Here is a 23526-nt window from a genome sequence, read left to right as displayed (position 1 = left end):
TTGTGGTTCATCTGTAAAGGAGGCAGCGCATGGGACACTACTGCGAACTATTGTTGAATACCGTTACGGAGGTGCTTCCGAAATCAAATGAGAATCGAGAGGGAGTATGTCCATGTAAAGTTTTTGCTTCAGCTGAGCATTCCTGTCGTATCACTGTATATTGCCCATCCCTCCTGGGACACCCCTTATGAATCATTTTGCAGACAGTCTGACCAGCCATCTTAAATTTTTGACGGAGGAAATCGAAAAAGTTCAAACAGTGGCAGCTCGTTTGTACTATCGCCTAATAGGTTACGGATATCATATTCGAGTTGGAGTGGAAATCATTTAAACATAGGCGTTTTTCGTAGCAGCGATATCTTTTCACGAAATTTCAATCACGAGCTCTTTCCTCCGAATGCGAAAATATTCTGGTGATGTCCAAATAGATAGGCACATAGAAGAAATGATCGTCGTAATAAAATAAGAGAAATCAGAGCTCTCACAGGAAGATTTAAGTGTTCGAGAGTGGAACAGAAAAAAAATAGTGTGGAAGTGATTCGATCTGCCAGGCGCTTAAGTGTGAATTGCAGAGTAATCATCTAGACGGTAGAATATCATCTATATTTGTATATACCTCAATATTTATGCATATTACGACTTTTTTTATTTACCGAACGTTTCCTTGTGGTTTCAGGGTGCTGAACAACAATTCAATCCAAGTGATCGCTGCTGACGCCTTCAGTAATTATTCATTAAACGTCCTGTAAGTAGCTATATGGATCCTCTATGTGTAGCAACTTATTACAACCTGTACGTAATTTTAGTGCACCACTCTGTGCATCAGTCATAAACTTAGTAAATCTACTTTACTTGGTCATCAGACGCATTAACTTTGGGAAAAAAATCTGTTTGTATGGAACTCTGACTAATTTAATTCACAGTGACTTGTAACACAGACGTGAATTTCTTTATGCATGAGGGGCATTCAAAAAGAAACGACTGCAGGCTGTAAAATGAAAGCCGTTGAAGAGATCGTAATGCCACTACCTACTGAAGATGATGTGGTTCTTATAAGAGCGCTGAGACGGCAAACTCGCTGCTAGAGGGACTACAGAGCACGTGCCGATCGTCCACTGCACACAGCAGTGCTGAATACCGAGCAATGGAGGCTTCACAAGATGATCAAAGGACTACAGTGAGTTTCGTTACGGCTGATAGTATGCGGGGAAAAGGAATTCATCGAAGAATGGCGCTAGTATTCGGAGAGCATTGCATATCCATTGCGATTACGAAGCTCAAGCTATCTCTCAGGGAATGGTTGTCTCAGCAACTTGCCGGCCTTCAATAATGAGAGCATTGGGCAATGGCGTCGACGTCCGGCCGCCCTTTAATCGCCAGTGACATGCTTTGACACTTGCAATGGACATGCAGTGTTCCCTCTGCACTTGTGCTATTTTTTGATGAATTTTTGTTTCCTGTTCTGCTGTCAGGAGTTGCACTACACACTTTTGCCCTTCTTTTAAAGCCTGTATTTCACTGTTTTCAGCACGACTGAGTGCAGTTGATAATCGTCGCTTGAACGTGCTTGCTCTGGCGTCGCATGGATGTGGGCCCATGTACCTCCAGCGGCGACTTTGGCGCCTCCGTCCTCTTATAGGGAACACACCTTCTTTTGTATGCAATTGGATTTCGATCCCTTCACTAGCTTTCATTTTACAGCCTCCAGCTCGTTTCTTTTTTACTGAACCTTATAAAAACATTCTGGTAAAGTCATCGACAATGTAAAAATATCTGTCTCTTTCTTGTTGGGCCAAACTGACGACTCCGAGAAGTTTCGATTCAACTTCGTCAGTTTTTACGTGGGAAACATTAAAGTGCCCTACGTGGCGCTGAAACGTCATTCCTGTTTACAACCTTACTTTTGTAGAGTCACATTTCGAGACAACTGGCCACAGAATAGCATATTTTAGGATGAGTTTATCAGACGTTACCAATTTCAAATACACTACTGGCCATTAAAATTGCTACACCACGAAGATGACGTGCTACAGACGCGAAATTTAATCGACAGGAAGAAGATGCTGTGATATGCAAATGATTAACTTTTCAGAGCATTCATACAAGGTAGGCGCCGGTGGCAACACCTACAACGTGCTGACATGAGGAAAGTTTCCAACCGATTTCTCACACACTAACAGCAGTTGACCGGCGTTGCCTGGTGAAACGTTGTTGTGATACCTCGAATAAGGAGAAGAAATGCGTACCATCACGTTTCCGACTTTGATAAAGGTCGGATTATAGCCTATCGCGATTGCGGTTTATCGCATCGCGACACTGCTGCTCGCGTTGGTCGAGATCCAATGACTGTTAGCAGAATATGGAATCGGTGGGTTCAGGAGTGTAATACGTAACGCCGTGTTGGATCCCAACGGCCTCGTATCACTAGCAGTCGAGATGACAGGCATCTTATCCGCATGGCTGTAACGGAACGTGCAGCCACGTCTCGATCCCTGAGTCAACAGACGGGGACGTTTGCAAGACAAGAACCATCTGCACGAACAGTTCGACGACGTTTGCAGCAGCATGGACTATGAGCTCGGAGACCATGGCTGCGGTTACCCTTGACGCTGCATCACAGACAGGAGCGCCTGCGATGGTGTACTCAAAGACGAATCTGGATGCACGAATGCCAAAACGTCATTTTTTCGGCCGAATCCATGTTCTGTTTACAGCATCATGATGGTCGCATCCGTGATTGGCGACATCGCGGTGAACGTACATTGGAAGCGTGTATTCGTCATCGCCATACTGGCGTATCATCCGGCATGATGGTATGGGGTGCCATTGGTTACACGTCTCGGTCACCTCTTGTTCGCATTGACGGCACTTTGAACAGTGGACGTTAAATTTCAGATGTGTTACGACCCGTGGCTCTACCCCTCAAAAATGGTTCAAATGGCTCTGAGCACTATGGGACTTAACTTCTGAGGTCATCAGTCCCTTAGAACTTAGAACTACTTAAACCTAACTAAACTAAGGACATCGCACACATCCATGCCCGAGGCAGGATTCGAAACTGCGACCGTAGCGGTCGCGCGGTTCACGACTGTAGCGCCTAGAACCGCTCGGCCACCCCGGCCAGCCTCTACCCTTCATTCGATCCCTGCGAAACCCTACATTTCAGCAGGATAATGCACGACGCATGTTGCAGGTCCTGTACGGGCCTTTGTGGATACAGAAAATGTTCGACTGCTGCCCTGGCCAGCACATTCTCCAGATCTCTCACCAATTCAAAACGTCTGGTCAACGGTGGCCGAGCAACTGGCTCGTCACAATACGCCAGTCACTACTCTTGATGAACTGTGGTATCGTGTTGAAGCTGCATGGGCAGCTGTACCTATACACGCCATCCAAGCTCTGTTTGACTCAATGCCTGGGCGTATCAAGGCCGTTATTACGACCAGTGGTGGTTGTTCTGGGTACTGATTTCTAAGGTTCTATGCACCCAAATTGCGTGAAAATGTAATCACATGTCAGTTCTAGTATAATACATTTGTCCAATGAATACCCGTTTATCACCTGCATTTCTTCTTGGTGTAGCAATTTTAATGGCCAGTAGTGTATTATCTTCCGCAGCAGTAGGACGAAAAAGTCCAAAGATTTAAGGGAGTTATGAATGTTCTCCAAGTTTCAGTAGTCACAAACTGTGCTAAGGATTTAGAGAGCAGAGGAGTATATTCGAGGTGAAGGATCAGGTTGTGGTGAATGAAGCCAAGGATTATGGCGAATAATTAAGATACGCTTAATGACTGAATACTAGAGACACTTTCCTGACTCTTTCCCCTCTGTTAAGGTTATATTCACATTAATTACACAACAGTAGAAACGTACTTCTGTCTTACAGAACCAGTACATGAAACAGAAGGAAACTGTTTTATATAGTAGTTTAGCAAGGCCAACCAGGTTAGCACGCCGCTTCCAGTATTCGCGACCACCCGCGTGCCCCTGACCAAATACGCCCGACGGATTAACGAAAGAGCTGGTGTACCGGCCAGGCGGTTTTCCACATCCAACTAGGTGAATACCAGGCAGGTACCCATGTCTCGCTGCAGTTACACGATTCACAAGCACTTCGAAACATTCACATAATTTCAATAGGGCAACACTAGACGCTGACAGTTGGGGTATAAAATTCCGCCCTGCGAAGGGTGGCGGTGGGGGTGAGGAGGTGAGGGAGGGGTGGGGAGGCAGAGAAGGGTTTGTTGGTGACAGAAAAAGCATATGGTCACCATCTGCCACAAACATTGCCAAATGCTGATTATCATGCCGATCCCATGAAGATATAGGACGATACCAAAAAAAGGAGATATACTATTTCAGCAAGAAAGACACAGCTGATGATATCGAAACCGATCATAAAATTTAAGAAGAAAACCTTTTTTAATTTTTGGTGTACGGTGTCATACATTGTATACACGTCCACCACAGAGTAGCATAATAAGAAAGCGTAAGTAGTGATTATCGTACCTTGGATTCTGCAGTTAGTATCAGCTCGCGAGAAATACAAAATCTTGCAAACAATTTTTATTTGTTGTTTTTGCATGAACCAGAAATTTTTCTCTCAACACCGTACGCGCCTCTGACTTGACCAAAGAGGAGCTGCCCCTTGTCTCCCGAAGCACACCGGAAAACATCAGTAGAAAGGCACTGGGACATGTCCACTGCTACAGCACTCTTGAAACTAGCGAATCTGCAGTTGCGTGATAAGTTATACGACAATAGTTGAGCTGAGGTATTCAACGCTCTTCGCGATAAGAGATGTAACCTGAAACAGTGGAGTACAGGGAGAAACATCTACTACCAAGATTACCACTGAACAAAATGTTCCACGCATTAATTCAACACAATAGAAAAGTTTTGTCCGAAAAATGTTCAGTGAATGTCAAATACTGTTATAAAGAGGCACAAAACATTGGAATGCGCCTACGAAGAGTTGAATTTTCTTGAGGGACACCATAGTATTGGTTCAAATGGCTCTGAGCACTATGGGACTCAACTGCTGAGGTCATTAGTCCCCTAGAACTTAGAACTAGTTAAACCTAACTAACCTAAGGACATCACAAACATCCATGCCCGCGGCAGGATTCGAACCTGCGACCGTAGCGGTCTTGCGGTTCCAGACTGCAGCGCCTTTAACCGCACGGCCACTTCGGCCGGCGACACCAGAGTAGTAGAAGCGTTGAGTGAAAAGTAAATTAAGAAGACAACGGAATATGAGGATAACGAGTAGAATTGAGACACCAAAACCATCGAATCTGCTATACGCTTCAATTAAGAACGCGGCTTCAGTACCTTTAGAACCTAAAGACTGGAAAGCAGCACAGGTCGCACCAATAATGAAGAAAGGAAATAACCATGATCTGCTGAAATACAGACACATATCACTAACGTCGATATGTAGTAGGATTTTGGAACATGTGCTGTGTTAAAACTTTATGAATTACCTGAAAGAAAACGATTTATTGACAAATAGCCAACAGGGATTAAGAAAATATCGTTCTTGTGAGACACAACTAGCTTTTTATTCTCACGAAGTAATGAGTTCTGTCTACAGGGCATGTAAAAGTGATTCCATATTTTTAGATTTCCGAAAGGCATTTGCCACCGTTCCTCACCAACGACTTCTAATTAAATTATGTGGCTACGGAGTATCGTGTCAATTGTGTAACTGGATTCGTGAGTTCATTTCAGAAAGACCACAGTTTGTAGTAATTGACTTAAAGTCATAGAGATAAACAGAAGTGATATCTGGTATTCCCGAAGAAGGTCTCATACGCCCTCTGCTGATACTGATGCATATAAACAATTTAGGAGACATTCTGAGTAGATCTCTTAGACTGTTTGTAGATGATGCTCCCATTTACTGTCTCATAAAGTCATCAGATGATCAAAAACAATTGCAAAATGATTTAAACAGGACATCTGTATGTTGCGAAAAGTGGTAATTGATTCTAAACAATAAAAAGTGAGAAGTCATCCACATAAGTAATACACTGAAGACCCAAAGAAAGTGGTACACCTGCCTAACATCCTGTACGGCCCCCGCAAGCACGCAGAAGTGCATCAACACGACTTGGCATGGACTCGACTAATGACTGAAGTAGTGTTGGACGGAATTGACACCATGAATCCTACAGGGCTCTCCGTAAACCCGTAAGAGTACGGAAGGGTGGCGATCTCTTCTGAACAGCACGTTGCAAGGAATCCCAGATATGCACAATAATGTTCATGTCTGGGGAGTCTGGAGGACAGCGGAAGTGTTTAAACTGAGAAGAGTGTTCGTGGAGCCAGTCTGTAGCAATTCCGGACGTGTGGGGGTGTCTTGATGGAATTTACCAAGACCGTCGGAATGTACAATGGACATGAATGGATGCAGGGGATCAGATAGGATGCTTACGTAGGTGTCACCTGTCACAGTCGTATCTAGACGTATTAGGGGTCCCATATCACTCCAACTGCACACGCACCACACCATTACAGAGCCTCCACCAGCTTGAAAATTCCCCTGCTGACATGCAGGTTCCATGGATTCATGAGGTTGTCTCCATACCAGTATACGTCCATTCGCTGGACACAATTTGAAACGAGACTCGTCCGACCAGGCAACATGTTTCCAGTCATCAGCAGTACAATATCGGCGTTGACGGGCCCAGGCGAGGCGTAAAGCTATGTGTGGTGCAGTCATGAAGGGTAAACGAGTGGGCCCTCGGCTCCGAAAGCCCATATCGATGATGTTTCATTGAATGGTTCTCACGCTGAAACTTGTTGATGATCCAGCACTGAAATCTGCAGCAATTTATGGAATAGTTGCACTCCTGTTACGCTGAACGATTCCCTTCAGTCATCGTTGGTGCCGTGCGGCAGTAGCGATGTCGGAGATTTGATGTTTTACAGAATTCCTGTTATTCATGGTACATTCGTGAAATGATCGTACGGGAATATCCCCACTTTGCCGCTACCTCGGAGATGCTGTGTCCCATCGCTTGTGCGCCGACTATAACACCATGTTCAAACTCACTTAAATGTTGATAACTTCCCATTGTAACAGCAGTAACCGATCTAACAACTGCGCCAGACTCTTGTTGCCTTATATTGGCGTTGTCAACCACAGCGCCGTATTCTGCATGTTTACATATCTCTGTAAATGAATACGCATGCCTATACCAGTTTCTTTGCCGCTTCAGTGTAAAAGGAATCTGACGATTTCGGACTGTGGATGACAACAATCTATAGGCCGTGAATTTCTTTAAATACTTAGGAATTAGAATTAGGAATAGCTTAAATAAAAACATAGATTATGCTGTGGGGAAAGCGAACCATAGATTGCGGCTTATTGGCAGACCGCATGCAACAGGATTACTACAGAGGCTGCCTACAGTGTCCGTCCTCTTCTGGATTATTTCTGCGCGGAGTGGCATCTGCATCCGACAGTATTGGGGGTGGACATGAAAAATGTTCAAAGAAGGGCAGCTCGTTCTGCATTATAGCAAAACAGGGGAGAGAGATCCACGGATATGATACGCGAATTACGGTGCAATCGTTAAAATAAAGGCGTTTCTCGTTGTGGCAGGCTCTTCTCATGAAATTTCAACCATCAACTTTCTCTTCCGAATGGGAAAATATACTGTTGGCACCCATCTGCATAGGTAGAAGTGATGATCATAATAAAGTAAGAGAAATCAGATCTCGCTTGAAGGGATTTAAGTGCTCGTTTTCCAGCAAGTTGTTCGAGAGTGGAACGGTAGAGAAATAGCTTGAAGGAGGTTCGATAAACCCTCTGCCAGGCACTTAACTGTGAAGTGCAAAGTAATCATGTAGACGTAGGCGATGTCAATGGATTCTGAAACTGTAACGATCAGCCACTTTAGATTCATTCAACAGGATCTATCACTGATCGCTTATGTGTCATTCCATGGAATATGAGAGCGGACAGATTTTGGCCATAACTTCAACTTTTTGGGATTCTATAGTCAAAGTAACAATGTAAATACAATTAACAAACACCTCAATCAGCCGAGATGAGGATTTGCGTTTAGATATTCCAATGAATACAGTATGGGCTTCTCTTGCACTGTGAAAAGTTTGAATTGTGAATGTCTGGCATTTGATATCCCGACGTCTGAGAGGCAACTCGGACGACCCACAATCCTTGCGAGACTTGCAGTTTTCCGCCTATGTGGCGCTATGTTTGTTAATATGCGGCGCTAACTCTACCCGGTCGCTGTATTTCATCTTCGTTGCATATACAGGCTGTCATGGCGCGTCGGTTTACGTGTGACGCATGGGTCGTTAAGCCAGTGTTTGATCTGTGACGCATGTCCCATTATGCAGGTGCAGTTCATCTTTGATACATGAGCACTGTCCGGCGTTTCAATGAATAAATAAGCTCAGAAGTATGTTTGCAGCTAACCTTCAAAGGAACTGCAGTGTTCATAATAAAAATATTGGTCAGTTGCCCACTCGATCACCCATAGAACATCAATATTTCTGTTAAAGACATGGAAGTCTAACAAGAGATGTACACAAGCTAAAACCGAACAAAAACGATTTTAAGATACGGAGATGTGTGCCTTCTACAATCCACCAACATAATTTTTCTGTAAAACTCTGCATTTATATGTTACTGATGTGTGAAATTTAACTAATGTGAAGACTAAGCATCCACAAGTCTCTAAAAATAATACCGTGTAACAGACTATTACGACAAAAGTCATGAAAGAGGCAGTATTTAGCAAGTATATAAAAATTTCTTGAAAACATGGAGTACTTATAGAATCATATTTCTTTGTAACCGAAGAGCAAATGCGGCGTTTCAATGAAGTGATTAAAACAGCGAAATGGAACAGTGTGCATACTTGACAAGGTCAACAGGTGCACAGCCAAAATAATTTTCGGTGTATCCACACTTCAGTAGTCCAGTATCATGCGCCACTTGATCGCATCATACAGGTTATTGCTACGAGATGATCCATCCATGGCTTCACCTCATACTCATTTCTCAAAATCAGGGAAAGTCAACAGTTCTGGCATTCCTATACTTTGGGTATTGACACGTTATTAATCTGTTGCATTAATATACCCGTGAGTTTCACAAACTTTAGTGCAGCACTGGAGACGATTTTCTCCTCCTCTTTGTAGTGTGCCAAGATGTGACTCCTCACTCTGTGAGCAACTGCGTGTTTTCGTGGGAGTGAACAAAGCTCTGTACGATCTCCTACAGAGTTAACATCTCAAATAAGCACACTTGTTCCACCATATAGTCATTTACATCGGTGTTGTATAAATTGTAAAGTCTCCCTGGTTGCCTCAATAACGTTACAAGTTTCATGTCGCTGTTCTGAGAAAATTAGCAACACCCTGCCAATGTTCGTGGGACAACTCACATGTGCACCATTCATCGTAAACTGTCTCCACGTGATAGTGTATATCAATATTGCTTCGAACTGTATTTGGTGTGTAGGTCGGTCTGTGGTAGTCACAATGTTTCCTCAAGCAGCCATGTGATGTCACCGTACTTCATTTGACAAATTTTGTTCGGAATCGTTCAAACTATTTTCCCTCGAAACTGAAATTCTATATTACTGTCTGTTTACATACAGAATGTCTGCACCCTTTTTCCTCTTTTCATGGAGTGTGCAATAGCTCATTGACAAGGACTCTAAACACTGAAACTATGGTGCACATTAAGTCGATACGGTTAATGTCAATCACAGCCGCCTCCAGAAAACAATATAGGATGCTACATGGTGAAATAACATGGAGATTAAAACTCAGTGTTGTGACCGTAGTGTAACTAGAGTTCTACACCTGTGTGACTGCCGACAAGTGAAGCGGTTACGGTATTACAAGGAGAGATTCGCCTTGCATTTGAATTTTTTCACCGCACCTTGATCACACGGATTGTAGGAAAACTGATGTTACATTACGTGACTGAATACTGGATTGTGACTTGTTGATGACATCATATTACGAGGCTGAACAGCAAGCTGCTATTTAGAGTTTCTTCAGTCGGGCTTACATCTATACTGCGGTAACAGGCTCAGGAACTTTGGATATTCAGAATGTGATAGTCGACTAGAAGTGCGCCTCCATATCAGACAATTAAAAATTAAATATTACGTTATTGGTGGATTCGAGAGAGGCCCATTATTGAAATCACAACAGTCGTTCAAGGCGTAACTCTGGCTCTCACTATCATCTGGCTTCGTAATGACTAGCTTCCTTAGTGGAATCTGCCTTCAACTCGTCTAGTGAGTGTTTAAGAGTGATTAGCACTTGCTATTCACTGCAGGTGGTTCCTCGGAGCTATACAGTGTCCTTGCCGTGACCGAGCTCATTCTGTGACCCCTCGAAGGACCCCTCCGACAGTCCTGCCTATAGTCTCATTTGAGATCTCTAGACAGTCTGCATTGGCTAGCGTCAGCTGGCCTATAAGTAATTCCATTTCTAGTTCACTGGTGAATATGATCAAGAGTGTGTCATTTTCAAATGCTTTTCACGCTTTCTTCATCGTGCTGACGGGTTGCAAAGAGTAAAATCAGCGTGGAAAGCGCCGAAAATTGGTGGGCTTCGCGTTTAAATTGTGATATTTTGATTTAGAAGATTTAGCAACGCTCTAACGCCGGCCGCGGTGACCGAGCGGTTCTAGGCGCTTCAGTCCGGAAACGCGCGACTTCTACGGTCGCTGGTTCGAACCCTGCCTCGGGCATAGATGTGTGTGATGTGCTTAGGTTAGTTAGGTTTAACTAGTTCTAAGTTCTAGGGGACTGATGACCTCAGATGTTAAGTCCCATAGTGCTCAGAGCCTTTTGAACCATTTGAACGCTCTATCGGAAATCGTGTGACACGCAATATTAACATCAGCTATCATTACAGAGCATGGTAACCAGTTCAGCAGATTGCTACTAATGTAAGTGTTAATTACGCTGAATGGATGGCCTGCAAAGATTAAAATCCTGACATACACAGTCCTACTCATCACAGTCAAAGAGAGAGGTGATAAAGTGGTAAAGCGCTGGACTCATACTCGGCAGGAGGAGGGTTCAAGCTCTAATTCAGCTACCCCAGTCTTGTTCCTGTCATGTCTTTTAATGATTTCAGGTAAATTCTGGTACCTTTCTTTTAACGAAACTATGGCCAGTTCTTTAACCGTAGGGATAAACTAGTGTTCTCTCTGTCGCTCTAGTGACTGCGATGTGAGCGATAGCTCGGACTTTAACCAACGTCCTTTTCTCTCTTCGCCAATGAAAACTCCAGTCATGATATGGTGGTATGTTACACGCATTCTAACAAGTGATCACAACGTTGTCATACCTACAGTATTAAATGAGGATTGACTGGCTAGTAATGTCACTGACAGTAAATGACAACACAATGAAAAAAAAAAATGCTGGCATTTTCTGCAAACTGAATTTAAAATTTATCCGAATGATGGAGATCATTAAGTTGCTAAGAATGAAAAAATTGTACAAATGGCTCTGAGCTCTATGGGACTTAACATCTGAGGTCATCAGTCCCCTAGAACTTGAACTACTTAAATCTAACTAACCTAAGGACATCACACACATCCATGCCCGAGGCAGGATTCGAACCTGCGACCGTGGCGGTCGCGCGGTTCCAGACAGAAGCGCCTAGAACCGCTCAGCCACACTGGCCGGCAAAGAATGAAAGAAAAAAGTATATTTTGATGTCTGCATTCAGATAGCTAGCCAATGGCCTTGTCGCAGTGGTAACGCCTGTTCCCATCAGATGACCGACGTTAAGCGCTGTCGGGTTGGGCTAGCACTTGGATGGGTGACCATCCGGTCTGCCGAGCGCTGTTGGCAAGCGGGGTGCACTCAGCCTTTGTGAGGCAAAATGAAAAGCTACTTGATCGAGAAGCAGCGGCTCCGGTCTCGTAAATTGACATACGGCCCGGAGAGAGGTGTGCAGGCCACATGCCCCTCCATATCTGCATCCAGTAACGCCTGTGGGCTGAGGATGACACGACGGCCGGTCGGTACCTTTGGGGCTTCATGGTCTGTTCGGGCGGAGTTTTTAGTTTATTCAAATGGATATTTCAGTAGAGACGAAGATCTGATAGCGGAGCTAAACGTAACTATAGGAAGAAAACAAGGCAGGTAGTAATGTGACATCCAAATGTGCAATGTTTGAACTCGTTAGGCTAGCCACGGACTTCCGAATGCCTTTCATTTTAAGTCTGTATCGCTGGACAGGGATTTCAAACACGTGCCTTCCGAAAAGGCGGTAACTGTCTTATTAATCTAGCCCGGTAGGTTGGACGACGCATATTGTACCAGAGAAAGAAAGTGATGTGTCGACAGAAGTGCCGACACAGTGTGATTTGAGGGGACCGCAATGCACGCTATAAACACACGAAGGATGGCGTGAGGTCTGAAACAGGATACGTAATAAATGCTATAAAGAAAAGTACGTAGCTGCTGGAATTCTTAACTTTAATCCATCCTTGTTGTACATCGCTATTGACGTTACAAGTGAGACTCTGTAGATTCAGGCAATAAACTACTAATGGCGCCTTGCTAGGTCGTAGCCATTGACTTAGCTGAAGGCTATTCTAACTATCTGCTCTGCAAATGAGCGAGGCTTCGTTAGTGTGCATCGCTAGCTACGTCGTCCGTACAACTGGGGCGAGTGCTAGTCCGTCTCTCGAGACCTGCCGTGTGGTGGCGCTCGGTCTGCGATCACTGACAGTGGCGACACGCGGGTCCGACATGTACTAATGGACCGCGGCCGATTTAAAGCTACCACCTAGCAAGTGTGGTGTCTGGCGGTGACACCACAGAAAGAAAGAAACAGAGAGATAGAGACAGAGAGAGAGGCAGTGCTGTCGAAAGTTCTGTGTCTCAGTCATTCAGCACATATCCCCCAAAATGAGGTCTGTCTCCGGAGCCGTAGTGATCTAACATACAGGGGAATTTTTTATATTATTCCTCATCAGCAACCGCATTTTTGTTTTTTGAAATACTCAGCAGACAATTGCACAAAGGAAATGTTATTCCTTTACCGATTCCAGGCACCTAGTGCCCTTGTTCAGACGGCTGTACAGAAAAATATGCCACAAACAAGTAGAAGTCAGGTAAGAATATTAAATTTTAGGAACGAAAAGTTTAACAATTTAAAGACAAAAAATGGTATGTACTTATAATTATCGCATTATTTGTGAGTGTCAAAAGCGTGATGTATGCAGCATATTGCTATAGTCCTAGAAAATACACGAACAATATGTATTACAATAATGAATCCCTTAAAGCAAAAATAGCTCGTAAATGCTTACATGTGGTTCATAGTGCCTGTACAAACATCGTATAAGAAAACCAAAGAACAAGTGCAGACATCATGCCAGTACTGAAGCCAATCAGCCAATCACATGCGGAACTTTAAGCTGGTCTCAGGGTGGGATTAAAATTACAATAAAATAACAAAAAAATAGCCTCAATAGTTTGCTGGAAGTCTATATAATCAGATAGCAGCTAATTACCTTCACAGTTACATCTTATCCATAGTAAGAATCCAGCTGTTACAAACCAATTTTCCTCACTTGTTCCTATTAATCACTTCTACCTCCTCCTTTCCCTCCAACCTCCACCATCCCACTAACTCCTTGCCACGTAGTTCACCACCTTGTCACACCTACCCCCCCCCCCCCCCATCCGACGTCCTCCCCCCCAGCCATATATGTTACGTTTTTATCATACAGTTTTTCGTATATTGTTTAGTTTCTCTCTGTCTTCCCTTTCCATGTCATTAGAACCAATTCTCCCTAAATTCACCCAAATTCACTCTTCCCCCCATGTCTTTCTCATTATTGGTCGCCGGCCGCTGTGGCCGTGCGGTTCTAGGCGCTGCAGTCTGGAACCGCGAGGCCGCTGCGGCCGCAGGTTCGAATCCTGCCTCGGGCATGGATGTGTGTGATGTCATTAGGCTAGTTAGGTTTAACTAGTTCTAAGTTCTAGGGGACTAATGACCTCAGAAGTTGAGTCCCATAGTGCTCAGAGTCATTTGAACCATTTGAACCATTATTGGTCTATTGCGACTGCAGTGGTTTGCAATCAGTCTCTTATATATAACTGGATTCCCTAGTTGCAGGTGGTTAATTATATGAATCTGTTAATTCTCACAGGCAGAACATTGTCAGGTTGCAGTAGCTGCTACAACTATTTCTTTGTTATTCAATAAGTTGTTATATTCAGTAAATTGCATTCAGTAGATTACAATCAGTGCGCTAGTTTCAATAATTTGCAGACAGTGGCAATACTCAACTTGCCACTAATTCGCTACTTACAGCCAATAAATCGTTAGTATTTTACACACTGTAGCTTGACCATGTAGTGTTGCGCTTTGTTGCTGCTAGTTAGCTATTTACACTTACATTTAGCCGGCCTGGGTGGCCGAGCGTTTCTAGGCGCTACAGTCTGGAACCGCGCTACCGCTATGGGCTACATCTGCTCAGATCACTTTGTAGAGAAATATGTGTACGACGCAAATGTCCAGAGACGCCCTTTGTCCAAGGCAGTACCAACTGTCTTTAATTTTCCACAACATTTACAAAAAAAGGTGAAATCTCGCTACTTTCTACAATTTGGGCAACAATACTCTCAATGAGTCATCATTAGCACATAGTAAGTCTGTAACTAAATAATTATACTGCTTTTACATATTTTCATATACACAAAAATACAGTTTCTATCATGTAACCACAACACATTTCGAAGTTTACTCCATTATCCTCAGGTGGTACCTGCTCATTTTGCGTTGATATACATTCATTTTGCGAGAAACAAAAAGTTATCGTAGCTGGGCGAAAATATTTTAGTCGTCCTGTAGTTTTGTCTACATCGAAAAGTTTATGGGTATTTCGACTACAACTTTGCTTGTTGCTGCCACTGTAGATAGAAATCACGTCTGTTTGCTGTTTTCTGAGAAGGAATAAAGCTAGCATGAGTTATTTGAAGTTAGTCAAAGTCAATACGGGGAGGGGGGGGGGGGAGGGAGGGGGGGGGTAACACAGCAGACAACGCCCTTGTCTACAGATAAAATGGCGGACGGGTATTCAATTTGCTTCAGACATGGCGGACGTATAGCAACTCTATGAAATTTAAACTCGTTGGCTGTTACCGCAGTAGCGACTAATACTATGTGGCCATCACTATAATACCATAGATTGAAGCAGAACCCGCCGAGGACACCACATATAGCCACACAGCACGCCTGTGACTTCATTTACGGGCCAGATTACGCAGTGACGTGAGTGGCACCAGTCTAATAATCAACACACCACTTGGAATCGCCGGCGCAGATAGGTCCATACCCTGCACCGACTCTGTGACCGAGCAAAATTGTGGTCAAAGATGTAAGACAATGCATTGATTCCACATGTGCATTACTTTAAACAAGAGAACCTGCTTTTTCAAAATTTTATTAAGTTATAAATTACTATTTTGAGGGATTTCAAACTTATTGTTAGCTTGTGCACAGTTATATTACATAAAGATAAAGTTAAAACACAATCTTAATAAGACAAACAAATTAAATTTCAGTATCTTATTACTAAAGAAAATGTAGTCTATAAAACAAATGCAGCGGTAACGTAAAAGTACATAAACACCTGCAGAGACAATATCTGATACTGGAATTCAGTCAAGACTAGCATTGCCATTGGCTTGCTTAACTAGTAGTTCAATCGAAGTAACAGAACTCCAGCGATATAGAACAAGGCTTGGAGAAACCTAAATCAATCCACCCCATACGGGCCCTCGCCCTCCTGATTTGAATTACCTGTAGTCGGTAAACGCTTTATAAGATTATACATATTTGTGCTTATTGAAACCCATGTGAATGCAGAGATTACTGTACTTAATTATCAAAGTGTTTGATGAGTCGACATCTGAACTGACTTCTATGTGATGATCCCAATTGTTGCACTAGTTGGTGTCATTATACCATTTCCATAATTTTTTAGATATTTGCTTGGTTTATTAACTGAGACTTCCGTAATGTCAGAAAAAAAGGTGAAACGTCCCCTTTGAACAATTATACATGACTGTCCTTAAACTGACACACAATATTTTTAGCGCAACGCAATCTGACTTTCAATAATCCCTACAAATGAGTGGCCCTGACTAACATTAACCTATACCTTTCACTAATCACTTACCTCACAAAAATCTTCGTTACTCGAACTACTGCAATACAGCGAGCGCCACTACTGCCAGCTAAATAAAAGATTCAAACTACGGAAGGCACTAACTACTGATAGGAATAGTTAGCAAATGAAAGATTTTAATAGAGAACAAACAATGTATTTACCTTAATAGTGTTGAAAAATCATAATACACATAGCAGTTCATGACATCCAGTCTTACAAATTTCAGAACTCCGCCATTTATCTCCCCACATCCACCACTGCTGGCGGCTCACCTCCAACTGCCGAACGCTATGCGCTGTTAACATCCAGCTGCCCAACACTACAATGGCAGACAACAATGCAGACTAGCCACAGACTGCACACAGCACAGCCAGTGATTTTCATACAGAGCGCTACGTGGCGTTACCAATAAGAAAACCTAAACAGCCTACTTACATAGCCCCCATGCTTCCCACAAAAAATTTTACAAATTTTTTTGGGCACTGGCCAACACATATTTGTTAAAATTTTTTTCACAATTACAATAACAAAGAAATCAAATGCACACACTTATTGATACAATGTTGGTCAAAAGCTAAAATTTTCTCACTGTCCATAAAGACAGTCCTGATCATCCATCACAGTAAAATTGTAGTGTTTTTTTTTCTCATAGTCTGAGCAGTAAAAGAAAATGCACACGGAGGTAGTGGATTTCCATGCAATCTTGAAGAAGTAGTGTTGTCCTTCCAACGGAAAGACAGTGCTGACTCTTGACATGCAGACAGGTATTGGTCCACAACAGAGCAAACCCACAGCAGAGTCAGTCGAAATTTTGAAGAGTATAGGTAGGTAGGTCATCACAGAGCAGACGCACTGTAGTCCTGGTAGAGATTACGGTATTGGTGGGCCACCAGAGGTGCAGACCCACTGCAGTCCTTGTAGAAATAATGGTACTGGTGAGTCACCAAAGGTGTAGACCCACTGTAGTCCTTGCAGAAATAATGGTATTGGTGGGTCATCAAAGATGCAGACCCACTGTAGTCCTTGTAGAGATGGCCAGCAGCCATCTGTTGTGAGTGTGCAGGTGCACAATCACCATTGAAGAGTCTTGCGGATAATATAGCAAGTCCATAACCACCACTTGTGCTCTCACAAAGTTTTTGGAATTGTCCTTAGAACCAGCAATGCTGTTATCCAGTCTCTTGCTGAATTATTAACACACGTGTAAACACTAACAGTCCCAACTTCTCACATATTGTCCATATACTATGACCAACAGAAACGTGTGCAGTGAAATGTAACTTACAAGTTAATAATATGATGAACTGGTATCAATTACAATTTTATAACATAAGAATACAATAACAACGGTACAAAATACATTATTAAAAACATAATAATACAGATAACATTTGTAGTAATAGGGGCTTTACAAAAGAATAGAAATAAACATATACATCAGTGTTACAGGAATTATGACATAAGTAAATACACAAAAAATCAGAGTAACTTTCGAAACATCAACATCACACATGAGCATTAAAACAAAACAGAATAAATAATGTTTAAGTATCTTTACAAAGTAAATAACATAGTATTAGAAAAATTCTACAACACAACAACATCAGCTAAACACATAACGACAGGAAAAACACAAATACACAAGGGAACACAAACACATAGTGGGATAACAGAAGAAAAGGATAGGGTTTCTTTTACTGCAGTATTTTGCAAACAAAACTTTCTTTACTTCTCGGAGATCTCCCTTCGTTCTTCATTATTTCCAAAAAGTCCTATCTATACCTGCTTTCTGTACTTTTTTCGTATGACTTCTCAATGCATTTCTTCCAATTCATCGCAACTCATTCTCTTATATAGTCTACCCCTCTCAAGCTAACTTAAATCTACTGTGCTCAGATGCTAAACTAAGGGACGAGGCAATGCAGCAGCACAGAACAATTAACACAAACAGCAATGACAAAAAAAAAAGAATGGAAATTGGCAAAGCAAGCAGCAGCAAATGCAATAACTTATATCTAAACATGACAAAGCTCAAGCAGAAAAAATATTACAGTAAAAATGGCCATGTTTAATACCTATGTCACATCTTAACACTAGAGTGATGCATCACGAGAACGTACACTAGCAGATAAGTTACCAAATCGTAAAAAAAATTATTTATGCAATTCCTGTGAAGGGAAATGTCTATTTATGTGCCCTCGTTTTCTTGGAAGTAGATCATAAATTTCTTATTGACTGGATCTTAATAGTCATAATATATATAGCAGTTCATGACATCCAGTCTTACAAATTTCAAAACTCCGCCATTTCTCTCCCCACATCCACCACTGCTGGCGGCTCACCTCCAACTGCCGAACGCTATGCGCTGTTAACATCCAGCTGCCCAACACTACAATGGCAGACAACAATGCAAACTAGCCACAGACTGCACACAGCACAGCCAGTGATTTTCATACAGAGCGCTACGTGGCGTTACCAATAAGAAAACCTAAACAGACTACTTACAAAGGTAGAGTTTTTCATAGTTTCCAGGTGCATACACGTTAAATTAAAGAATATATCAAACCATTATATATGTAATTCATGTATAAACTATGCAGTTATACTTGAATTCGACTAGAAGCTTTGGATTTATTCTTGAACGTTTATTGAACGTCTTTCAGAGGTTACTTACGTGAAAAATAAACTTGGTCTGAAAGTTATGCATGTAGGTCTTGTTATTTCTGGTTTTCAGTTAGACCAGTTTTTTGATGAAGCATTGATATCTTTTTTATGTGGCGCACGAAAAATGGACACATGACATACTGTCCATTTTTTATAGTTAAACCGCTTGATAACTAGGAACCACAAGAAATGGTAGAGCTGTTTGGCTCGAGGGAAGGAAGATTAAGAGTTTAACGTCCCGTCGACAAAGGGATCATTAGAGGCGCAGCACAAGTTCGAATTGGGGAAAGAATTCGGCGGTATCATCACCGCGAGCCCAGTATCTTACATTGCACCATCGCGCTGAGTTCCTAGCTCGAGATCTGAAACGTGAAGAAAAAATGGATGGAGGAAACAAAGCTTAGGAAGTGAAGTTGATGAGTTCTGGTACTTCGTATTCGCAGAATGAAGTAGAAAATACAATCATCAAAAAAAGGTTTTCCATCACCTCGGTTCCGAGAGTTCCGGAAAATTGGAATAGAGATCAACATAAACACCAGTTCCGCCCTTTCTATTGCTCATGAAAACCACACATTGCATGTTGTACCACCATACAGCGAGATCTTCAGAGGTACTGGACGAGATTTCTGTACACACCGGTACTTCTAATACCCAGTAGCACGACCTCTTGCATTTATACATGCCTTTATTCGTCGTGGCATACTATCCACAAGTTCATCATGGCACTGTTGGTCAAGATTGTCCCACTCCTCAACGGCGATTCGGCGTAGATCCCTCAGAGTGGTTGGTGGGTCACGTCGTCCATAAACAGCCCTTTTCAACGTATCCTAGGCATGTTCGATAGGATTCATGTCTGTAGAACATGCTGGCCACTCTCGTTGAGTGATGTCGTTATCCTGAAGGAAAGATGTGCACGATAGGTGCGCAAATTGTCGTCCATGAAGACTCCAAAATGCTACTCCAGGCGGGTGTAAAATGAATGTGCGCAACGGAAAATATTGAACGCAAAAATGAAGATTTGGCCCTCTCTGACTACCCCCTGAAGCAGATTTTAGGATCTCTTAATCGTGATATTATCTCCTCCTTCTTGCTCTTTAACATATAAATTACGACATAAACATAAATGAATAATTAAGGGAACTAGTAACTACAAATGATAAATGCTGTTGCTGCTTATACATTTATTGTGGACTAAAAACCCCTTTATATATTTCAAATATTTATATATCAATGTCCAATGAATATGAAGAGATAAAAATGGATTTCCTAACTAATATGATTGATAAATTGCCCCTAATCTGCGCCTTTATATAACTACGCTATCTAATAAAAATAACGCGAAATGGCTGACATTACCTGTGTACCAAACACTAGAAGACACTACTTTCAAAGATGATCTACAGTTGTGCGCAACCTCAGTCGAAATAAAATTTACATGATCACAGCTGTTTAGCTTTGTAGCCCTAATAAGCCGAAGCAATTAGTAATATCACCGTACGTACTGCGTCCGGTGCGTCGGAGTGATGGTTCTCGTACACGTCTGCGACGCTGGAAGAATTCTAGCCACAAAATAAAAACTCTTTCAAACACGAGGATGGCAGATGCCGGTCCTCTGACTACTATGATCTTATATTGTCTTCTCCTCTCTGTGTTCTACAGACAAAAAACGCATTTCCAGCCACAAGGACGGAATTCAGATAACGTCTCTACATAAGTATAGACAGAGGAAGTGCTCTCAATCACTGAACGCTGCGTACTCAATGGCGACTCCCTACCTGGAGACGAAGTTCAGAATCGTATAAGTGGGCAACAGTACAGTGCCTAACCGTCCTAACTATAAAATCTCCTGAGAGCAAAGACAGCAAGTCCGTCTGTACCAACAAAAGCTGATACTGAGCGACTGTCCAACATGGGCGCTCAAAATGGAAGACTTCTTCTCTCCACCACTGGTTTACCAGCAAAGCTCCTTTCCCCTCCTTCGTAACTCAGAAGGCGAATCATATTCTCGAAATCACGGAATATTCTCCCTCTATACAGATTATTCCGAACACTGACCAACCATATTTTAATTTTTTGTCTTCCAGCGCGGAAAGGTTGCGAGGAAATACCTATACTCACACAATGGTTCGCTTTTCAGAGTAAAAACCCTCGGAAATAACCCAGCCGGCGATTTCCGAGGTAACGCTTCCTCATTCCTCTCTGCTGCTTCCAATATTTAAAGAGTTTCCGAAGTATTATCCGGTTATCCTTGCGGCTCCTGCTGCAATAACGGCCAGCCGCCGCTGTATTGTGCTTCCGCGCTCAGGCGCCCAGACCGTCCGACCTGGCACTTCCTGTGTGAAGCAGGACTAACACACCTGTGCGGGATTTTCCACACAGGGCTTGAGCTACGCCTGCCGTTTCATTTCCATTGGCGTTCCAACCTCTACTAGTACAGGCAATCAGTCATTACGTCGTTTTGATGATAGAGACACTCCGTCACCTTTCATGCAATAAACGTTAATTATTATTTACAAGGTGTACGTGACAATGTCAGTCTTCTTTAAATATTCATATATACGATGTGCAACCTATCCAATGATACCTATTTCCCGTTGTAAATCACGGCAAAGTATGTAGATGTGTGCTTGTAAGGTGCGAAATTAAAGCCACCTTACAAGACGAATTCCTCGCCAATATGCTGCTGATACGGTTGCACTATCGCTCGGAGCATGACATTCAAGTATCGTACAGCCGTTACGACGCCTTCCATAACTACCAGCGCGTACGTCAGCCCCACATAATGCCACACCAAAACAGCAGGGAACCTAAACCTTGCTGCACTCGCTGGACAATGTGTTTAAGGCTTTCAGCCTGACCGGGTTGTTTCCAAACACGTCTCCGACGATTGTCTGGTTGAGGGCAAATGGGACACTCATCGGTGAAGGGAACGTGATTCCAATCCTGAGCGGTCCATTCCGCATGTCGTTGGGCCCATCTGTACCGAGTTGCGTGGTGTCGTAGTTGTAAAGATGGACCTCGCCAATGACGTCGGGAGTGAAGTTGCGCATCACGTCCTGCGGGTGCACGAAAAGCATCATTCAACATGGTAGTGTCGCTGTCAGCGTTCCTCCGAGCCATAATCCGTAGGTAGCAGTCATCCACTGCAGTAGTAACCCTTGGGCGGCATGAGCGAGGCATGTCATAGACAGTTCCTGTCTCTCTGTATCTCCTCCATGTCCGAACAACATCGCTTTGGTTCACTCCGAGACGCCTGGACACTTCCCTTGTCTAGAGCCCATCCTGACATAAAGTAACAATGCAGACGCGATCGAACCGCGGTATTGACCGTCTAGGCATGGTTGAACTACAGACAACCGGAGCCGTGTACCTCTTTCCTTGTGAAATGACTGCAACTGATTGTCTGTCGGACCCCCTCCGTCTAATAAGCGCAGCTCATGCAATGTTGTTTACATCTTTGGGCGGGTTTAGTGACATCTCTGAACAGTCTAGCCGGCCGAAGTGGCCGTGCGGTTAAAGGCGCTGCAGTCTGGAACCGCAAGACCGCTACGGTTGCAGGTTCGAATCCTGCCTCGGGCATGGATGTTTGTGATGTCCTTAGGTTAGTTAGGTTTAACTAGTTCTAAGTTCTAGGGGACTAATGATCTCAGCAGTTGAGTCCCATAGTGCTCAGAGCCATTTGAACCATTTTCTGAACAGTCAAAGGGACTGTGTCTGTGATACAATATCCACAGTCAACGTCTATCTTCGGGAGTTCTGGGAACCGGGGTGATACAATACTTTTTTGGTGTATTTATTCTGTGGTTCAAATAGTTCAAATGGCTCTAGCCACTATGGGACTTAACATCGGAGGTCATCAGTCCCCTAGACCGAGAACTACTTAAACCTAACTAAACTAAGGACATCACACACATCCATGCCCGAGGCAGGATTCGAACCTGCGACCATAGCAGCAGCGCGATTCCAGACTGAAGTGCCTAGAATCGCTCGGCCACAGCGGCCGGCATTCTGTGGTTATAATTTCTCTTTCGCTAGTTAAGAGAGCCCCAGGAAAAACGTGTGTTCGTAGGATAATGAATCTTTGTGGAAACATTTGTAAGGACATGCGGGAGATAAATGACAAATAAATCACTGAAAGAAACACATTTAATTTCCAAATGAGAGGCAAACACTTGTTGATTACGTAGCGTGCTTACGATCCAGGTTAAAAAGTTGCTCAATGTGACGACCATCTGCATCCACGACAGCATAGAACCGCACTAGAGATTGCTCTACTGCTAGAGATTGCTACTTCCCTCGGTATGCTCATCTTAACCTCCAAAGTTTGTTAGTGTCCTGCTGATCAACCCCTCATTCAGGTAACCCCACAGCCAGAAATTGCACGGGTTCAAATCTAGATATCTTGCTGGCCTCGCAGTAGGGAACGATCGGTCTATGGCTCGGTTTTCTCCAAATATATTACGGAGTAACGGAGCGATTTCACCAGCAGCTTGAGGTGCATCTTCATCGCGCATTAAAACAGTTAAGTCCAAAGCACCTCCCTCCCATAGAGCAGACCACAGCAATAACTGATCGCTTGTTCGAATCCCACTTTGGTCACATTTTTAATTTAATTTTATTCTTTCGTTTGATTCAAGCTCCTATGTCAGCACATA

The 23526-nt window shown here is 43.1% G+C and overlaps 1 protein-coding gene across 1 annotated transcript in view; it reads left to right on the top strand.

The window, feature by feature from the left end:
* LOC126471615 (relaxin receptor 1) overlaps nt 1-23526 on the top strand; it is a 752030-nt gene that overhangs the window by 380834 nt on the left and 347670 nt on the right. Inside the window, exon 5 of the mRNA XM_050099855.1 lies at nt 677-745. Within this exon, the coding sequence (XP_049955812.1) occupies nt 677-745 (69 nt within the window). The remainder of the gene's footprint in view (nt 1-676; nt 746-23526) is intronic.

The sequence above is a fragment of the Schistocerca serialis genome, chromosome 3 (assembly GCF_023864345.2).
Source record: "Schistocerca serialis cubense isolate TAMUIC-IGC-003099 chromosome 3, iqSchSeri2.2, whole genome shotgun sequence".
Taxonomy (NCBI): domain Eukaryota; kingdom Metazoa; phylum Arthropoda; class Insecta; order Orthoptera; family Acrididae; genus Schistocerca; species Schistocerca serialis.
This window is presented reverse-complemented; position numbering and strand designations above follow the sequence as displayed.